General features: G+C 41.4%; 2 protein-coding genes across 3 annotated transcripts in view; both read left to right on the top strand.

The window, feature by feature from the left end:
- The window catches only part of LOC117469819 (tyrosine-protein kinase TXK-like), a 12412-nt gene extending 9600 nt beyond the window's left edge, over nt 1-2812 (top strand). Inside the window, exons 14-17 of the mRNA XM_034114266.1 lie at nt 539-603; nt 1374-1492; nt 1742-1899; nt 2504-2812. Of these exons, the coding sequence (XP_033970157.1) occupies nt 539-603; nt 1374-1492; nt 1742-1899; nt 2504-2575 (414 nt within the window). The 3' untranslated portion in view covers nt 2576-2812. The remainder of the gene's footprint in view (nt 1-538; nt 604-1373; nt 1493-1741; nt 1900-2503) is intronic.
- A 631-nt stretch (nt 2813-3443) lies between these two features.
- LOC117469813 (serine/threonine-protein kinase dst1-like) lies at nt 3444-14797 on the top strand. 2 transcript variants are annotated; one of them, XM_034114255.1, is made up of 10 exons: nt 3444-3682; nt 5434-5605; nt 7286-7480; nt 7922-8106; nt 8606-8718; nt 10272-10411; nt 11030-13029; nt 13578-13656; nt 13740-13872; nt 14484-14797. In XM_034114255.1, exons 2-10 carry the CDS (start codon nt 5438-5440, stop codon nt 14570-14572), a joined length of 3102 nt encoding a protein of 1033 aa, XP_033970146.1. In that variant the 5' UTR covers nt 3444-3682; nt 5434-5437; the 3' UTR covers nt 14573-14797. The 2 variants fall into 2 exon arrangements, with proteins under 2 accessions (XP_033970146.1, XP_033970148.1); XM_034114257.1 differs by lacking the exon at nt 3444-3682 and having other exon boundaries at nt 5415-5605.
- Nucleotides 14798-18787: the final 3990 nt, after the last annotated feature.

Raw genomic sequence — 18787 nt, 5'->3', positions numbered from 1 at the left:
AAGTACCTGGAGAACCAGAGCTTTCTCCTAAAGTACCTGGAGGGCTTAAAATCTGCTCCGGATTTTTCACAAATTATTCAAATGTTTCACCTTTAATTTCTGGAAAATGTTCAGACTTGTATCACTCACTTATTAGAGATTTTTCGGAAAATGTTCTTTTTTTTTTTTTTTTTACTTTTTAACTAATTTCTTTCACATATTGTCCAAATAATTTGCAGACATTTTTCACAGAATAAAACAAAAAATTGGGGATTTTTTATTACATTTTTCAACACATTTTGATATTATTATTATTTGGGTATTTTTCTTAATATATTTTACATTTTTAATCCGATGTTTTTCTGATATCCACAAATTGTGTCATCATGTTTTGTATGATATTCACAATTTCTTTGACAAATTATTCACATATTTTGCTCCATATCTCTGGAAAGTAATTCCGACTGTTGTTATCACTCATATTTCAAAGATTGTTTCAGATCTTTTTTTTCACTAGTTTTTTTTTGCCATATTTGAATGTTTGGTATTCTTCTGTCAGGCAGCGAGGAACTGTCTGGTGAACGAGCAGAACGTGGTGAAGGTCTGCGACTTCGGGATGACCAGGTACTGACACATTTCATTTATACACATCGTTAATGATAGACTAAGGGGCGGGACATCTCTTAGCGGTTGACCAATCAGCTAACCAATCAGAGCAGACTGGGCTCTGGTTTCAAACAGAGGGTGAAAAGAGGTGCTGCAGCACAGGCAGTATGAGAAAAATAAAGAGCTTTTTGAACATTAAAGCATGGAGACATGTCACTTTGAACAGAATTCTGACATGGTTTAGAACAGTGTGTTGTGTTTTCAGGTGTGTGTTTTCAAGTGTGTGTTTTCAGGTGTGTGTTTTCAGGTGTGTGTGTTCAGGTGTGTGTGTTCAGGTGTGTGTTTTCAGGTGTGTGTGTTCAGGTGTGTGTTCTTGTGGTGTGTGTTTTCAGGTGTGTGTGTGTGTTTTCAGGTGTGTGTTTTCAGGTGTGTGTGTTCAGGTGTGTGTTTTCAGGTGTGTGTGTTCAGGTGTGTGTTCTTGTGGTGTGTGTTTTCAGGTGTGTGTGTGTGTTTTCAGGTGTGTGTTTTCAGGTGTGTGTTTTCAGGTGTGTGTTTTCAGGTGTGTGTGTTCAGGTGTGTGTTCTTGTGGTGTGTGTTTTCAGGTGTGTGTGTGTGTTTTCAGGTGTGTGTTTTCAGGTGTGTGTGTTCAGGTGTGTGTGTTCAGGTGTGTGTTTTCAGGTGTGTGTTTTCAGGTGTGTGTGTTCAGGTGTGTGTTCTTGTGGTGTGTGTTTTCAGGTGTGTGTTTTCAGGTATGTGTGTTCAGGTGTGTGTTCTTGTGGTGTGTTCAGGTACGTGTTGGATAATCAGTACACCAGCTCCAGTGGGGCGAAGTTTCCAGTGAAGTGGTCTCCTCCTGAAGTCCTGCACTACAGCAAGTACAGCAGCAAGGCCGACGTCTGGTCCTTCGGTCAGCACACACACACACACACACACACACACACACACACACATACACACTTAGTTCAGATAAGAAAATAAGTACTTTATCGATCCCAATTTGGGAAATATAGCATAAAAGTAGTAGTTATGGGTACTTTTTACTTAAGTACATTTCAAAGCCCATACTTATTACTTTTAAGAAGTTTAGAAGAGTATTTTTAAACACGAGTATCTGTACTTCTACTTGAGTAAAGGATGTGTTTACTCTGGTGTTCAGGTGTGGTGATGTGGGAGATCTACTCTGAGGGGGCGATTCCCTTTGAGTGCCGCTCTAACGTGGAGGTTGTCATGGAGATCACGAGAGGAGGAAGACTGTACCGACCTCACAGAGCAACACAAGCAGTTTACAGCATCATGTACCGCTGCTGGCACGAGGTACACACACACACACACACACACACACACACACACACACACGTACAGACACACACACACACACACACTCTCACACACACACACACACACACACTCACACACACACACACACACACACTCACACACACACACACACACACTCACACTCACACACACACACACACACACACACACACACACACACGCAAATAAATATGTACAAGAAAAATAATTGAATATACTCAAATTTTATTAGGTTAAAGATTATTGTCACACATTTGTGAGCAAAGAAAAATAATATATAATTGTGATTTATTTCTTTTTTAAATTGTACGTTTTATGTCTTAAATTTACCAGTTTAATTTAGGAGGAATATACAGAATTTTGAATGACTTTTTGGGGGAAATGTACTCATTTTATCTAAAAAATCTCATATGATCTCAGAGATCTTGAGTATTTTCCCCTCCCTTCACTTTGTTATTATTATTTATTATATAACAGTTTCTCGTCACTTACTTTTTGCCACAATTTAAGATGTTGTTTGGGTTTAAAGGATTGTTTTTCATCTCTTCTTCTTCTTCTGCTTTAATTCTCTCTTCTTCGGTGGTGTTCTCGGTGGGAGTAGAAGCCTCAGGGTCGCCCGTCCTTCTCCGAGCTCCTGCAGGACATCAGGAAACTGGCAGAAAATACGGAATAATCCACACTTTAATTGTATATATCGCTGATTATTATCAAACTGTACTTCTGAATGTACACAGATTCTTTTTTTGTTTATTGTAATTAAATATTTTTACATTAAAACCTGTTTCTGATAAAGACAGCAGGGGGCGGTAGAGAGCTTTGGGTTGGATATAAAGTCGTTTATTAGGCAGAATATGACATGTTCATGACTGTAAAGGGCGGTTTGTAATTGTAAAATAAACATAAATAGGTCCGATTTTGGGAAGATGCCCCCCTATAAGTAACTTAGCTTTCATACAGTGAGGTCTGACATGTATATGTAATTGTTTTTTAATTATACACCTGAATGTTAGACCCTTAAACATAGATTTTGAAGGAGGTTTGTTTTGACACACAGTAAAACATCTTGGTTATTACATTACATTACATGTCACTTGTTAGACGCTTTTATCCAACGCGACTTACATGCTCAATACTGTGGGCAATCCCCACAGGAGCAATTTGGGGTGAAGTGTCTCAGGGACACAACGACATGCTGACTGCAGTGGGGTTTGAACCTGTGACCCCCTGATCCGAACACCATCGCACAACCCATTGCACCACACGCCTCCAATTTGGATCCTTTATTGGTCTGAGAGACAACATCCAAATAGATTAAATTCAAGTGTAAAATATCACACATATGGCATCTTTACCTCTCATATTAGTGTGTGTTTTGGTTTATTTACAGGGGTTTGCTTTGTTCATACGGTTTAAATGTGTGTGTAAAGTATTCAAATGTCATTATTTGTGCTGCACTGAGCATGCGCAGACAAAGAGAACACATGGCGGGGGGGCGTTACCTTGGAGACACACACACACACACGCGCACACACACACACACAGCCACAGTGTCGATTTCTACAGTGACGGTGATACGACACACACACACACACACACACACACACACACACACACGCACACACACACACGCACACACACACATGCACACACACACACAGCCACAGTGTCGATTTCTACAGTGACGGTGATACGACACACACACACACACACACCGGAGAACAACAACGTTACTCGAGTGTTTACGTTGGAAACGGGAGCGGAGGAATTCACGTGTAAAAAGGTGAGTGTGTTTTACTGGTTTGTTTATGTGTGTGTAAAATCAATTTCCTACCATCTATTTATTCTATTGCGTTTACTTTTGGAGGAAGTATTTATATAGTTGACTTACTAGCCTACAGTAAGACTACTTACACGACAGTAAAAATACTGCCTTGAAATGTTACTTTAGCTTTAATAATACAAATGTAATAAAGTATTTTATAAGTATATAATTGTCAACTATGTATGTTTGAATTTATGAGTTTTATTTGTGACAGATATATATGATCTATCTATTACCTTCACCAGTAGGCCTTTATTAGGAGTTTTAAATGAAATATTATACAATATGTGACGGATACATTTCTTATTTTCCTTTCCTAATACCATTACTGTTTATTCATTGACCTTTTCATTTGATTTGTAAGTGTGTGTATTGTGTTTCTCTTAAACATTTTGGTACTTTTACTTAAATGTATTTTTGTTTTACTTAAAGTGTTTTTAAATACCGTTTTCTTGCTTAGCGATGTGTTTGCTTGGGTCATAGCCATATCTTGAATACTGTGTACAACTTATAGTAAAAACAAAAGTGAGTCAAATGTATTTATAAGTGAAGTTTTCTATATTTCTGTCCTCTAGAGTCAGAGGGGGGAAGTAGTGGAGTACAAATACTTCGTTACTGTACTTAAGTACATTGTTCTGGTATCAGTACTTTACTCCACTACTTACTTTTCTGATGACTTTTTACTTTGACTTCTTACATTTTGAACACTAATACCTGTACTTTCTACTTCTTACATGTTGAACACAAATACCTGGACTTTCTACTTCTTACATGTTGAACACAAATACCTGTACTTTCTACTTCTTACATGTTGAACACAAATACCTGTACTTTCTACTTCTTACATGTTGAACTCAAATACCTGTACTTTCTACTTCTTACATGTTGAACACAAATACCTGAACTTTCTACTTCTTACATGTTGAACACAAATACCTGTACTTTCTACTTCTTACATGTTGAACACAAATACCTGAACTTTCTACTTCTTACATGTTGAACTCAAATACCTGTACTTTCTACTTCTTACATGTTGAACACAAATACCTGAACTTTCTACTTCTTACATGTTGAACCCAAATACCTGTACTTTCTACTTCTTACATGTTGAACACAAATACCTGTACTTTCTACTTCTTACATGTTGAACCCAAATACCTGTACTTTCTACTTCTTACATGTTGAACCCAAATACCTGTACTTTCTACTTCTCACATGTTGAACCCAAATACCTGTACTTTCTACTTCTTACATGTTGAACACAAATACCTGTACTTTCTACGTCTCACATTTTCCAAACAGGCTGGTTCCTTTAGTTTGAATGTGTGTTTGGTGGCGTGATCATTATTATTTAGAGTCATTGCGTGCCTATTGATTTGAACACGATCCGTGTATCCATCATTTCCTGGTCTTCTCTAAAGAAGAGGGACCAATGAAAACGTTGTCATGTTGCCGTTGTTCAGCATGGAAACATTCATTAGCTAACAATGACATTATTGTTCTATTAATATAAAGGGAGGTCAGGTACTCTTTAAAACAGCTGCTAGTTATGGGTACTTTTTACTGAAGTACATTTCAAAGCCTCTTTACTTTGACTTGAGTAAAGAAGTTTAGTCAGTACTTCTACTTTTACCAGAGTATTTTTAAACACGAGTATCTGTACTTCTACTTGAGTAAAGGATGTGTTTACTTTTGCCCTCTCTGTCCAGAGTTATGGAGCGTTACGAGTCTCTGGGTCTGGTCGGAGAGGGAAGTTACGGCACCGTCCTGAAATGTCGTCACCGAGAATCCGGACGCCTCGTCGCCATCAAGAAGTTTGTGGACTCGGACGACGACAAGACGGTGAAGAAGATCGCCCTGAGGGAGATCAAGCTGCTGAGGGTAAACATGTCAATCCAACCACCTGTAAATCACTCCATTAGCCAACCTGTCAATCAAGCCATTAGCCAACCTGTCAATCAATCCACCAGCCAATTAAACACCAGCATTCAGACTGAAACCTGAGTGCAGTAAAACACAAAAGCAGCCTGTCAATCACAAGATAAACACATCTAAAAATAACTCGGAGGAATCGTTGGAAGACGAGAAGCATCGTCTAGATTCTTCCTGTAGTCTTAGTCTTTAATATTCTGGAAACAGGAGACTCTTCATCTAATGCTTGGTTTCTGGAAAAGGTTTCATCAGGCAACAATACTTTCTAGTCAGGCGTTTTGGACGAAGCATTCATCAGTTATTTTAAAGTAATGTTGCACAAAAACATATCTATAGATAGATATATAGATAGATAGATAGATAGATAGATAGATAGATAGATATATAGATAGATAGATAGATAGATAGATAGATAGATAGATAGATAGATAGATAGATAGATAGATCGGATAGCTAGATAGATAGATAGTCGATCTAGCTCGCTCCTCGCTAGCTATCATCGCTCGATCGATAGACTCGCTAGCTCGCTAGCTCGCTAGTCGCTCGCTCGCTCGCTCGCTCGCTCGCTAGCTCGCTCGCTCGCTCGATCTCGCTCGCTCGCTGGCTCGCTGGATGCTCGCTCTCGCTCGCTCGCTCGCTCTCATGGCTCGCTGGCTCGCTGGCTCGCTGGCTCGCTGGCTCGCTCGCTCGCTCGCTCGCTCGCTCGCTCGCTCGCTCGCTCGCGCTCGCTGGCTCCTCGCTCCTGGCTGGCTCGCTGGCTCGCTCGCTCGCTCGCTCGCTCGCTCGCTGCTCCTGCTGGCTCGCTGGCTCTCTGGCTCGCTCGCTCGCTCGCTCGCTCGCTCGCTCGCTCAGCTCGCTCCGCTCGCTCGCTGGCTCGCTGGCTCGCTCGCTCGCTCGCTCGCTCGCTGGCTGGCTCGCTGGCTCGCTCGCTCGCTGGCTGGCTGGCTCGCTCGCTCGCTCGCTCGCCTGCTCGCCTCGCTCGCTCGCTCGCTCGCTCGCTGGCTCGCTGGCTCGCTGGCTGGCTGGCTCGCTCGCTCGCCTCGCTCGCTCGCTCGCTCGCTCGCTCGCTCGCTCGCTCGCTCGCTCGCTGGCTGCTGCTCGCTCGCATCGCTCGCTGCTCGCTCGCTCGCTCGCTCGCTCGCTGGCTCGCTGGCTCGCTCGATCGCTGGCTGGCTGGCTCGCTCGCCTCGCTCGCTCGCTCGCTCGCTAGCTCGCTCGCTCGCTCGCCTCGCTCGCTGCGCTGGCTCGCTCGCTCGCCTCGGCTGGCTGCGCTCTCGCTCGCTCGCTCGCTCGCTCGCTCGCTCGCTCCTCGCTCGCTCGCTCGCTCGCCTCGCTGCTCGCTCCGCTCGCTCGCTCGCTCCTCGGCTGGCTCGCTCGCTCGCTCGCTCGCTCGCTCCTCGCTCGCTCGCTCGCTCGCTCGCTCGCTCGCTCGCTCGGCTCGCTCGCTCGCTCGCTCCTCGCTCGCTCTCTCGCTCGCTCGCTCGCTCGCTCTCTCTCGCCTGCTCGCTGGCTCGCTCGCTCGCTCGCTGGCTCGGTGCTCGTGGTTCCTCAGCCTGTCAGCCCCTTGGCACTGAGTAAAATATTAATTTGAATGTTTTCTTTTACGCTGTCATCTTTTAAACCTTTAAGCAATTGCGCCACGACAACCTGGTGAACCTCCTGGAGGTGTGGAAGCGCCGCCGCCGCTGGTACCTCGTGTTCGAGTTTGTGGAGCGAACGCTTCTGGACGATCTGGAGCAGAACCCGACCGGACTGGACCTGAACACGAGCCGGCAGATCCTGTTCCAGATCCTGAGAGCCGCTGCCTTCTGCCACCAGCAAAATGTGAGGAGTCAGAGAAATGAACCACATCAAGGGCTTCCAGTATGATATTTTAGACGTGGAAGCACCTTCAGGGTGTTCTGTAATGGAGGCAGAGGTGGGAAGTAGTGGAATACAAATACTTCGTTACTGTACTTAAGTACATGTTTCTGGTATCAGTTACTCTTTAAAACAGCTGGTAGTTATGGGTACTTTTTGCTTAATTTCAAAGCCTCTTTACTTTTACTTGAGTAAAGAAGTTTAGTCAGTACTTTTATTAAACACGAGTATCTGTACTTCTACTTGAGTAAAGGATGTGTGTACTTTTTCCATCTCTGAATGGAGGTCTTTCCCACGTTCTGTGTTAAATAAGTATCTGTACGATCAGGGGTTGGTTTTGGAGAATACATCCCAAACTGCCAGAGGAAGAATTACAACCTCTACTATTATCCTTTTGCTTCCCAGATAATCCACCGTGACATCAAACCAGAGAACATCCTCATCTCTCAGTGTGGTGTGGTGAAGATGTGTGACTTTGGTTTCGCCCGGACCATGACATCTCCTGCTGAGGGGGGGGTTTACACTGACTACGTAGCCACTCGCTGGTACAGAGCGCCTGAACTGCTGGTGGGAGATACCAAGTATGGCAAGTAGGTATCTGTTGTGAAAATAGTGAATGTCCTCTTCCAACATGAGAGTAACATGCTAACAAAGGTATCCCAACTGTAGCTGTGAACATGACAGGATGTATGATTACCTAGAAGAGCATCAGGACTGTTTTAGGCATATGATAGCTATGTGATTAACATGATGATTCAGCCTCTATGGAGATAGACATATGACAAGCATGCTCATTTCTGACGTGGAGCTAATCTGAAGTAAACATTGAATACTGCTTTCTATTCCTCCATCTTGTGACTGTGTAACTCCCTCTCTTGGATATTAGCATGTGAAGGACACTGTTCAGGAACTAGTTGATGCTCTGTATGTGATGACTACTTCCATTCTGGAGAGGATCACAAATACATGGATCCTGAGATTGAAGATCAAGTCTGGGACGAGTGATATTGTTCTAACAGTATCACACCTGAGGATGTGTTGTTGTTTCCTGTTGATACAGTAGTTAACAGGTGTTTTCTGTGTGTGTAGAGCGGTAGATGTTTGGGCTTTTGGGTGCCTGTTGCTGGAGATGTTAACGGGTCAGCCTCTGTTCCCCGGAGACTCCGACCTGGACCAGATTTACCACATCGTCAGGTGCTTCGGTAAGTATATATGTTAAAGGTCACCTATTATGCAAAATCCACTTCTTCATGTCTCTTCTACATCAACATGTGTCCCCTCTTCTTCATGTCTCTTCTACATCAACATGTGTCCCCTCTTCTTCATGTCTCTTCTACATCAACATGTGTCCCCTCTTCTTCATGTCTCTTCTACATCAACATGTGTCCCCTCTTCTTCATGTCTCTTCTACATCAACATGTGTCCCCTCTTCTTCATGTCTCTTCTACATCAACATGTGTCCTCCTCTTCTTCATGTCTCTTCTACATCAACATGTGTCCCCTCTTCTTCATGTCTCTTCTACATCAACATGTGTCCCCTCTTCTTCATGTCTCTTCTACATCACCATGTGTCCCCTCTTCTTCATGTCTCTTCTACATCAACATGTGTCCCCTCTTCTTCATGTCTCTTCTACATCAACATGTGTCCCCTCTTCTTCATGTCTCTTCTACATCAACATGTGTCCCCTCTTCTTCATGTCTCTTCTACATCAACATGTGTCCCCTCTTCTTCATGTCTCTTCTTCATCAACATGTGTCCCCTCTTCTTCATGTCTCTTCTACATCAACATGTGTCCCCTCTTCTTCATGTCTCTTCTACATCAACATGTGTCCCCTCTTCTTCATGTCTCTTCTACATCAACATGTGTCCCCTCTTCTTCATGTCTCTTCTACATCACCATGTGTCCCCTCTTCTTCATGTCTCTTCTACATCAACATGTGTCCCCTCTTCTTCATGTCTCTTCTACATCAACATGTGTCCCCTCTTCTTCATGTCTCTTCTACATCACCATGTGTCCCCTCTTCTTCATGTCTCTTCTACATCAACATGTGTCCCCTCTTCTTCATGTCTCTTCTACATCAACATGTGTCCCCTCTTCTTCATGTCTCTTCTACATCACCATGTGTCCCCTCTTCTTCATGTCTCTTCTACATCAACATGTGTCCCCTCTTCTTCATGTCTCTTCTACATCAACATGTGTCCCCTCTTCTTCATGTCTCTTCTACATCACCATGTGTCCCCTCTGTGTAAAGAGACCCTGAAAGTTTAAGGAACAAAGATTTTCTCTCTTTTTCTCCTGATCCATTTCTATAAAAACCTGTCTGAAAATGAGCTGATCAGATTTTGGCCACTTTATGATGTCATAACGATGTTTTGGCTTGTGTAACCATTAGCCAATCACCAACCAAGGTACCCCCCCCCCACCTTATCACCTGAATCTCCTCCTAGAGCTCCATTGAGTTCTTTGTAACCAAATCTCTCTCAGAGGGGCGTGGGGAGGGGCTCCTTATTTTCATCTAAAGTAACAGACAGAGAATCAGCACTTTGGAAACAGGGCTGAAACAGAGGGGATTATGGGTAATGCTGCAATGGTCTGTTTGGTGTTTCAGCCAATCAGAGACATGTTCTGTATATATCTGAGACCTGTAACATATTGATAAAAAAACAGTATAATAGGGGACCTTTGAATAAAAACATGAAATATCTTATCTTTGAACTCTCTCAACACACTTATACTCTTTTGGGTTCTCCTAGGTAACCTGACAGCTCATCACCAGGAGTTGTTCTACAGGAATCCCGGCTTTTCTGGAGTCAGACTTCCAGAATATTCTGACCGAGTCCCATTGGATCAGCGCTTTCCTACAATCCCACCCACCGCCCTGGACCTGGCTCAGGTACATTGACTTAAATGTCCCATTACAAGTATTCACAATCAGATAAAAAGACTGTAAAGCATTCATCCACATCCAGGACATGGTTAAACTGTACACCCCAGCACGTGCACTCCGCTCTGCATCAGCCAAACGGCTCGCTGCACCAGCGCTGCGAGGGGGACCCAAGTTCCCATCAGCAAAAACACGTGGGTTTGCTATCCTGGCTCCAAAATGGTGGAATGAGCTCCCCATTGACATCAGGACAGCAGAAAGCTTACACATCTTCCGGCGCAGACTGAAAACTCATCTCTTTCGACTCCACTTCGAGCGATAGAACTACTAACAAAGAATTGCTAACAAAGCACTTACATACTAACAAAGGACTGGCTTATCTAAAGCCAGTTGAGTAGCACTTGAAATGGTTCGGCTCTATGAAACCTAATGTACTTATATGATTCTGTTTTCTTCAAGTTTGTATCTCCTGGTCGAATGCACTTATTGCAAGTCGCTTTGGATAAAAGCGTCAGCTAAATGCGATGTAATGTAATGTAATGTAATGTAATGTAATGTAATGTAATGTAATGTAAAGCATTCATTCATTTGGCAGAACCAGTAATACTTTTGTTTGGATTCTTTCAGAGTTGTCTCCAGATGGATCCAGAAAGACGCGCCCAGTGTTCAGAACTGCTCGAACATCCTCTGTTCACTCAGGACTCTTTCCACATCAGATTTTTGGACGAGTTGAATGCAAAGATCCAGAAAGACCACAGAGAAAACTCTACCCTTCCCAAAATAACCAAAACCCCAAGACGAGAAAGGAACGAAGGTGATGACAGGAACCGGAGAAGCAAAGAGAAGAAACAAACTGAAGATCTGGACGAGAGAGGCAACAAGGAAAAGGAGAGGAAGGAAGATGAGAAGATGGAGAAAACTAAAGGAAAGCAAACTTCAAAGGTTTCTAAAACTATTCAAAACCCTTCAGAGCCTCTAATATCAACCAAACAATCCAAAACTTTAGGCGCAAAGATTGATAATGTCGCAAAAACATCTGTGCCCATGAAAAGTAAACCAGGGAAAGTCACTGTTGGGGATCAGAGAAAAGAACCTGAGGCGTCAAAATCAACTAAAACCTTTACTTTGGATTCATTAGAGTCTACCAAGACTGCAACAGATCTAAAGGACAATAACACATTGGTAGCGAAACAAGGAAAAGTTGCTTCTCTGGAAACAGATGGAGGATTCAGTGGCTTAGAGATTGGTAGATCTATCAAATCGGAGCTTAACCAAGACTTTGGGAAGAACTGGACCAACACAAAAGTGCTTAAATTGTCTAAAACCTTAACTAGTGACCATACAATTGGGGTGTATTCTCCAAAAGCATCCTTAAAACCAACCCTTGATCGTACAGACACTTCCTTAACACAGAAAATGGGAAAGACCTCCATTACAGAACACCCTGAAGGTGCTTCCACTTCTAAAATATCAAACGCTGATCAAGTAGAGACAAGTTGGACACTTAAATCGACTCAACCGTCAAGTAATGACCACATTAAGGTTGCTACCACAACTATCCCTCCTGTCAACAAGCCATGCAAGACGACTTCAGGGAATCAGAACGAAACTTCAACCACAAACAAAGAGCAAAGAAAGACCTCTGAAGTCTTGCCTTTAAACTCAAAGACATCTAAGACTACCTCAAACTCAAAAATGACCAAAAACAACACATTTTTGTGCAATCCTTCAAAGACGCTTCTCTCAGATATTTCAAGGGAGTCCTCAACAGTTTTCAGAGAAGCCACTCCTGTCCAAAGCACGTTAACAACAGCTAAAGGAACCTCAAAGTTTCTCAAAACTGGCTCGTATTCAGATGCTAAACCAACAAGAGGCCTTCCAACGGACCGGGGACTTTCAGAAATATCAGCCAAAACTCAACAGGATGTCAACGAGGCAAACAACTTTGAGATTTACGATGCTTCAAGTGGAGACTACAAGGAGAATCCTGAATCTTCTGAGCCCTCTAGTGTCTATCAACTGAGGACTCCTACATCCAAAACCACTGCAGAATCCAGAACCACTGTGGCGATTGAAATCTCTGAAAGCAATGCACCATTAGGAACCATTATTCCAAAGACATTGAAAGTATCGGACAAAGAAAACAGAGAGGATTTAGCGCTGTCTGTTTCCATCAGTTCAACGACCACGTCTGTAGTTGACCAAATCCCAAAGGTTGAACACTCTAACTACAAATCCTTGATCGGAGAACCCAAAATGAAGCATGGGTCTTTTAGCAACCACAGTAAGTCTGTCGCAACAATGACCCTTAAGACTCAGAAAATTACATTTCCCACAGAGGCGAGAAAGAAAAGAGACATCCCAGAAACAAAAGATGGATCAGCTGATGCAGATTCCACTCGTTTCAACTCTACGACTCCAGACCACAAAGCTTTGACACGAAGCTTCGTCTTCAACACGCCAGACGTTGATGAGTTTAACATCAGCAAACCCCAATCCTCTCCACCTCCACCTCCTCCTGCACCCTCTTCCTCACCCCTGATCCCCTCTTCACCAGTCGTCAATCCACCCACCAGCGATCACTTTTCCATGGGGTCAGGTTTCCATCCTGGGAACCACAGCCTTAGGTACTGAAGTCCAAACATACAAGCACAACAGAGTACAGTACAATATGTGTTTGTCTTAAAGCGTTTAGACACACACTTGGTTTTAAACCTGTACAGTTGTTTCTATTCTAACTCGTACTTTTAAACCATTTTATGGTCTTTGTTGTTGTGATTTCCAAAGGATGTAGCTTAGTAGCTAGCTGCCTACGTAGGAATATGATCCGTAAACATTTGGACGATGTCTTCCAGTTGAGGAAACTGCTGTCCAAGACTAAAACACCACAACAGCAAACTTATTTCAATCATTCAGCAAATCTTGGATGAGACGATGACTTATAAATCTGAAACAAGAGATATATTCTCAAAGAAACTAAATTGGTCCACGCTAGTAGCTTCCATTGGATGCTGAGGACTCAGGAGTAAACAAATAATTACTCCTGAGCGCTTCCTAAATGTGTTTGGTCTTTAAAGTTTCCCTGTGGTTTCCTGTCGAGCGTTAGAACCCTAACAACAACTCTTCCAATGTTTTCTTAGTTTACAATATGACAGAATCTTTGTGTTTATCACAGGTTTGCAGACAAGTCGAGGCATCACGGTGGCGTCTACGGTCGACTGTCCAACCACATGTCTGGATCACTCACTGCACAGGTGACAGAGCTCATATTTCACTTGTTTAAGAGCAGAATCACATAGAAACTGTCTTCCAATGACACCAATGTCTTTTATTTCAGGTGTCGGACAAGAGCCAGACTTGTGAGCGCTCCTTAGTGTCCGATAGGGGAATTACAGCGACCAAGAAGAAGTCAGACGTCCATTTCCCAGATTTAAGAAGCTCAGGACTGCCAGAGATCAGAGGAAGAGAAGGTATGCAAACACACCTTACTATAATATGTACAATTTAGTAAAGCACAAGAAATATTATTTATTGTTACAAGCTCTCTATGGGACGGTCAAAAGCCTGTTTCCTCATTTTTACTGTATTGTGGGGGAAAAAGAGCTAACAAATGTCAAACATCTGTAGGAAAAGTTTCTTCACAACTCACAGGAAAACAAACAAATGTTTGCTTACCCTAACCCTAACCTAAATCAGGGCATTTGGTATTAGAAAATGAAATTATGCACTGAAAAAAACACAAAACAAATGTCAGGAATTGAGTTCCGAAGCAGTTTTCCAACATTTTCTTAGACAGAAAAATGTATTTTCTCAAACTCATTATTCCTATATCAAGTTTAAATCTCCCTCAATCTAAAGCATGCTAAAAAAAACAACATTAAGTAAGCAATTTTGTTTACCTTTTGCCCCAATAATAACATGCTATTAGCTGCAACATAAGAAAAATAAAGAAATGTTTTTTTGTTAAAGAATTACATTATTTTGGGTTAGTTTTTATCATGTAAAAGCATGTAACTCTGTCAGGATAGTAACTACAAACAAATCATTATAAAAGTGTTTATTTTTACTGTTTTTTACTCAGGGAAACTCAACAAAGGCACTTCCAAGGATCAGAGGAAGTCAGAAGCTCAGCAGCACGGACACACCAGTACCGACTCACAAACACCTTAAAAAAACATTATTTTCAGTCACAAAAAAACCCCAAAAATATTGAAATATCTTAATTCAAATCCATGCATTTTGTCAATGACAGTTAATCAAATTTCCTCAGGTTTGTTTTATTATGTTGCACGATTTTAAAGCAGTTAACGGGTCATTCATGTGTGAATACTTTTTTAACACTAACAGAAAATGTTTTTGACAGCATAAAAATAATAAAAAACTTTAAAAAATGAACATGTTTTTATTTTGTTGGGGTTTAATGGCAGAGGCTATGCTAACAGCTGTAAAAAAGCACAAGCATTGACATTTTAATAATTTAGCGCATAGTATTTGTTAAAAATGTACAAAATATTTTCTATGATGCTAAATGTAGTGTTTTTTCTAACAGAATCCCTTTTAAGAGAATGCATTTAGACATAAGTAACCCAACATGTGTGCTAATCTTTCAAAAACAAGTCCACAAAATCTCCTCTAAACCGTTAAGACTCGTCGCTGGAGTCCTCTGAAGAAGAAGAACCCGTTCTCCATTGGTTCCTGTTCGTCCTTCCCGCTCTTTTTACCAGCGTTTCCCTCGACTCGCTGCTGTCTGACGACGAACCGTAGCCTCTGGGAGGAAGCCTTCCCATTGGCTGAGAGATAAAAGAGCCTCTGCTATTGGTTAGGAGATGGAAGAGGAGGCTGTGTGTGATTGGTTTAGCCGGAGCTGCTGGCTGCTTTCTGATTGGTGTTCCAGGGTTTCTGGTGTCTGGTTTCCTGGGTTGTGATTGGACGGCTGGCTTTTTGGTCGTGGTAACAACCTGCTGGAGAATTTAAGAGAAGAGATAAAAATAAGAAAAATGCACTATTTATACAAAATAATATGGTATATTTTTTACTTTTTATTATGACACTTTATCATCAGTTTTCTTTTTTGGAATATAATATTCATGACATAATATATTTTGACTTTTTTGCTGATGATTTTGTAAAATACTATACTATGACTTAATCATTTCATTTAAATCGATAAGAACTTCTGGGATTTTTTTATTAGAGTAAATTGAATAATTCAAGCAATTTTTGGACTTCTTACAGCTTTGACCGCCGGCTATACCAGGACTCTTTTCGACATTATAATGACAAACTATACCATGATTTTTTTAATGACATACTTTACTAATCACATAACTGGTAAAGTATTTCGAAGTTAGCTTGGTGTTGGTAACTATGGAAGTTTTGGGGACACAGTGAAGCTACGACTGACTAACTAACTAACTAACTTACTAACTAACTAACTAAACTTACTTACTTAATTACTTACTTACTTACTTACTTACTAACTAACTAACTTACTAACTATCTAACTCACCAACTATCTAACTTAACAACTAAACTTACTTACTTACTTAATTACTTACTAACTAACAAACTAACTTAATAGCTGTTCAAAATATATCACTCGTCACCGGCTTCAGCTTCAATATCAGGATTCTTGTATTTATTATTGTGATGTTTTCCTAACACTAACTATCTAACTCACCAACTAACTAACTAACTAACTAACTAACTAACTAAACTTACTTACTTACTAACTAACTAAACTTACTTACTAACTAACTAACTAAACATACTTACTTACTTAATTACTTACTTACTAACTAACTAACTTAATAGCTGTTCAAAAAATATCACTCGTCACCGGCTTCAGCTTCAATATCAGGATTCTTGTTTTTATTATTGTGATGTTTTCCTAACACTAACTAACTTACTAACTAACTAACTAACTTACTAACTATCTAACTAACTAAACTTACTTACTTACTTACTTACTAACTAAATAACTTACTAACTAACTAACTGTTAGAAAAATATCACTCGTCACCGGCTTGAGCTTCAATATCAGGATACATGTATTTATTATTGTGATGTTTTTCTAACACTAACTAACTAACTAACTAACTAACTAACCAACTAACCTTCTGGGTGATGGGTTTGGGGGTTCTGGTAGTGGTTCTGATGATGGGTTCGTTGGTGATTGCGGTGGTTTCGGGGGCCGGTGTGGTGAGCAAGATAACCCTGCAAGGGTCCACAGGAGACCCATCGATCTCTGGAAACTCAAACCCCGGAAAAGAGTCGTACCGATCTGATGGAGGAGAGACAGGTAGGTTAACCACTCTGCTGACATAAATACTATCTGCTTTAGATAGGACTGGATCCCAGGCATTTAAAAAAAAAAAAAAACATTTGTTTAGAATCAAAATCAGAAACAGGTTTATCACCAGGGAGGTTGACACGTACGAGGAATTTGACTTGAAGTAAAACAAAAATAAAAAAACACAGATAGAGAACTATTTCAATAACGCTATAATAACATTAAAAAATAAGAACAAATAAAGTAAAATAAAAAAAGCAGTATTTACATTGAAATAAAATGGAATAAAATATGTGCAGTAAAAAAACTGATATTGTTGTGATCATAATTTATATATATATATCTAATTTGACTCTAATTGCCCTGAGGTGTTAATGGATCCTACAGTTGCGTTTTAAACCCCTTTGTATCTGCAATTCGCTTTTTCCTTCTGGATGTTTTGTTTACGCACCAGTTTACCCTCCGCAGGTCAGCAGGTGTTTCTCTGCATTTAAGGCGTCGGTGCTGCCATCTGATCTGCGCTGCATAATTCATGACAACAAGTCTATGGTGTGTTTTCTCTTTTGTTTTCAGTTAAGCTGCCAGAAGACAACCGCTAAAGAAAGACATCTGTGTTCCAAAACATCAAACAGGTCCAGTTACGTTCAGCTAGATTCTTATGTTTTGGTTCTTGCCTTGTGAATTTAAAATTGGTTGCGATTTTGGTTAATTTTCCAGATTAAAATGAGAGTGTTTTACTCACCGGGAGTCAGGTAGGTGCTGTGAACTCTGAGGAAGAGGAGAAGAAGGACTAAATACCTGCAGGACATGGTGATAACAAGTGGAGGACAAAGAGAGGAAGAGTGCTGACTTCAAACTGACTGAAGGATATTTAAAGGGAAGGTGTGAAGAGGAGGGAGGAGATATGAAGATGATAAATGTCTAGACTAATGTTTTGACAGGGTTTGTGGTTCTTGAGTTGCAACAGACTTATTAAACTTTATTTATTTAGAGGAAGGTTTAGGGAGCAGCAACGCCCTGATTCACAGGAAGTCAGCAATTAACCAGAATTCACAGGGATTTAACAAAATGAAGGGGTTTTCCACACGTTACCATGTTAAAACATAATAAATACAAATAATATAACCATTTTATTTACTTCAAACGGTACTATACAACCTTTTTCTAACTGGGTAATAATGTTTAACATCGCCAGCTGATCCCCCTTAAAATTATGGTTCTATACAATTAAAACTGCGACTAATGCCCATTTGAGCGATGGCCCATTCATCTGAACCTTAAAGATTTCCCATTTGTCCAAAAGCCCAACTATTATGTATGACTACTTTAATAAAAAATGTTTAAAAAATTGGCAATATGGCTTAAAAATGCAAGCTGATCCCCCCAAATAAAATGTGTTTTCATACAACTACACTGTGAATACGGCCCGTTTGACCGATGGCCCGTTTGAGCGATGGCCCGTTAATCTGAACCTTAAAGATTTCCATTTTTTTCCAAAGCCCAATGATAATGAATGTTTAGTTTTATAAAAAAATGTTTTAAAATGGGCAATATGGCTTAAAAATGCAAGCTGATCCCCCCCAAAAAATTATGTTTTCATACAACTAAACTGCGAATACGGCCCGTTTGACCGATGGCCCGTTTGACCGATGGCCCATTTGAGTGATGGCCAATTTGAGTGATGGCCCATTTGAGTGATGGTCCATTTGAGTGATGGCCCATTTGAGTGATGGTCCATTTGACCGATGGCCCATTTGAGTGATGGTCCATTTGAGTGATGGCCCATTTGAGTGATGGCCCATTTGAGTGATGGTCCATTTGACCGATGGCCCATTTGAGTGATGGTCCATTTGACCGATGGCCCGTTTGAGCGATGGCCCGTTTGAGCGATGGCCCGTTTGAGCGATGGCCCGTTTGAGCGATGGCCCGTTTGAGCGATGGCCCGTTTGACCGATGGCCCGTTTGAGCGATGGCCCGTTTGAGCGATGGCCCGTTTGAGCGATGGCCCGTTTGAGCGATGGCCCGTTTGACCGATGGCCCGTTTGAGCGATGGCCCGTTTGAGCGATGGCCCGTTTGACCGATGGCCCGTTTG

This window comes from Trematomus bernacchii, unplaced genomic scaffold (assembly GCF_902827165.1).
Source record: "Trematomus bernacchii unplaced genomic scaffold, fTreBer1.1, whole genome shotgun sequence".
NCBI lineage: Eukaryota > Metazoa > Chordata > Actinopteri > Perciformes > Nototheniidae > Trematomus > Trematomus bernacchii.
Note: the sequence above shows the minus strand (reverse complement) of the source record. Positions and strands in the feature narration are given on the sequence as shown.

What these genes read in the sequence shown, in the direction of transcription:
- LOC117469813 (XM_034114255.1), top strand. Translation starts at nt 5,438, where the DNA reads ATGGAGCGTTACGAGTCTCTGGGTCTGGTCGGAGAGGGAAGTTACGGC. An exon ending in GGGAGATCAAGCTGCTGAGG is followed by an intron (nt 5,606 to 7,285) that starts GTAAACATGTCA and finishes TAAACCTTTAAG; the next exon opens with CAATTGCGCCACGACAACCT. An exon ending in GGAGATACCAAGTATGGCAA is followed by an intron (nt 8,107 to 8,605) that starts GTAGGTATCTGT and finishes CTGTGTGTGTAG; the next exon opens with AGCGGTAGATGTTTGGGCTT.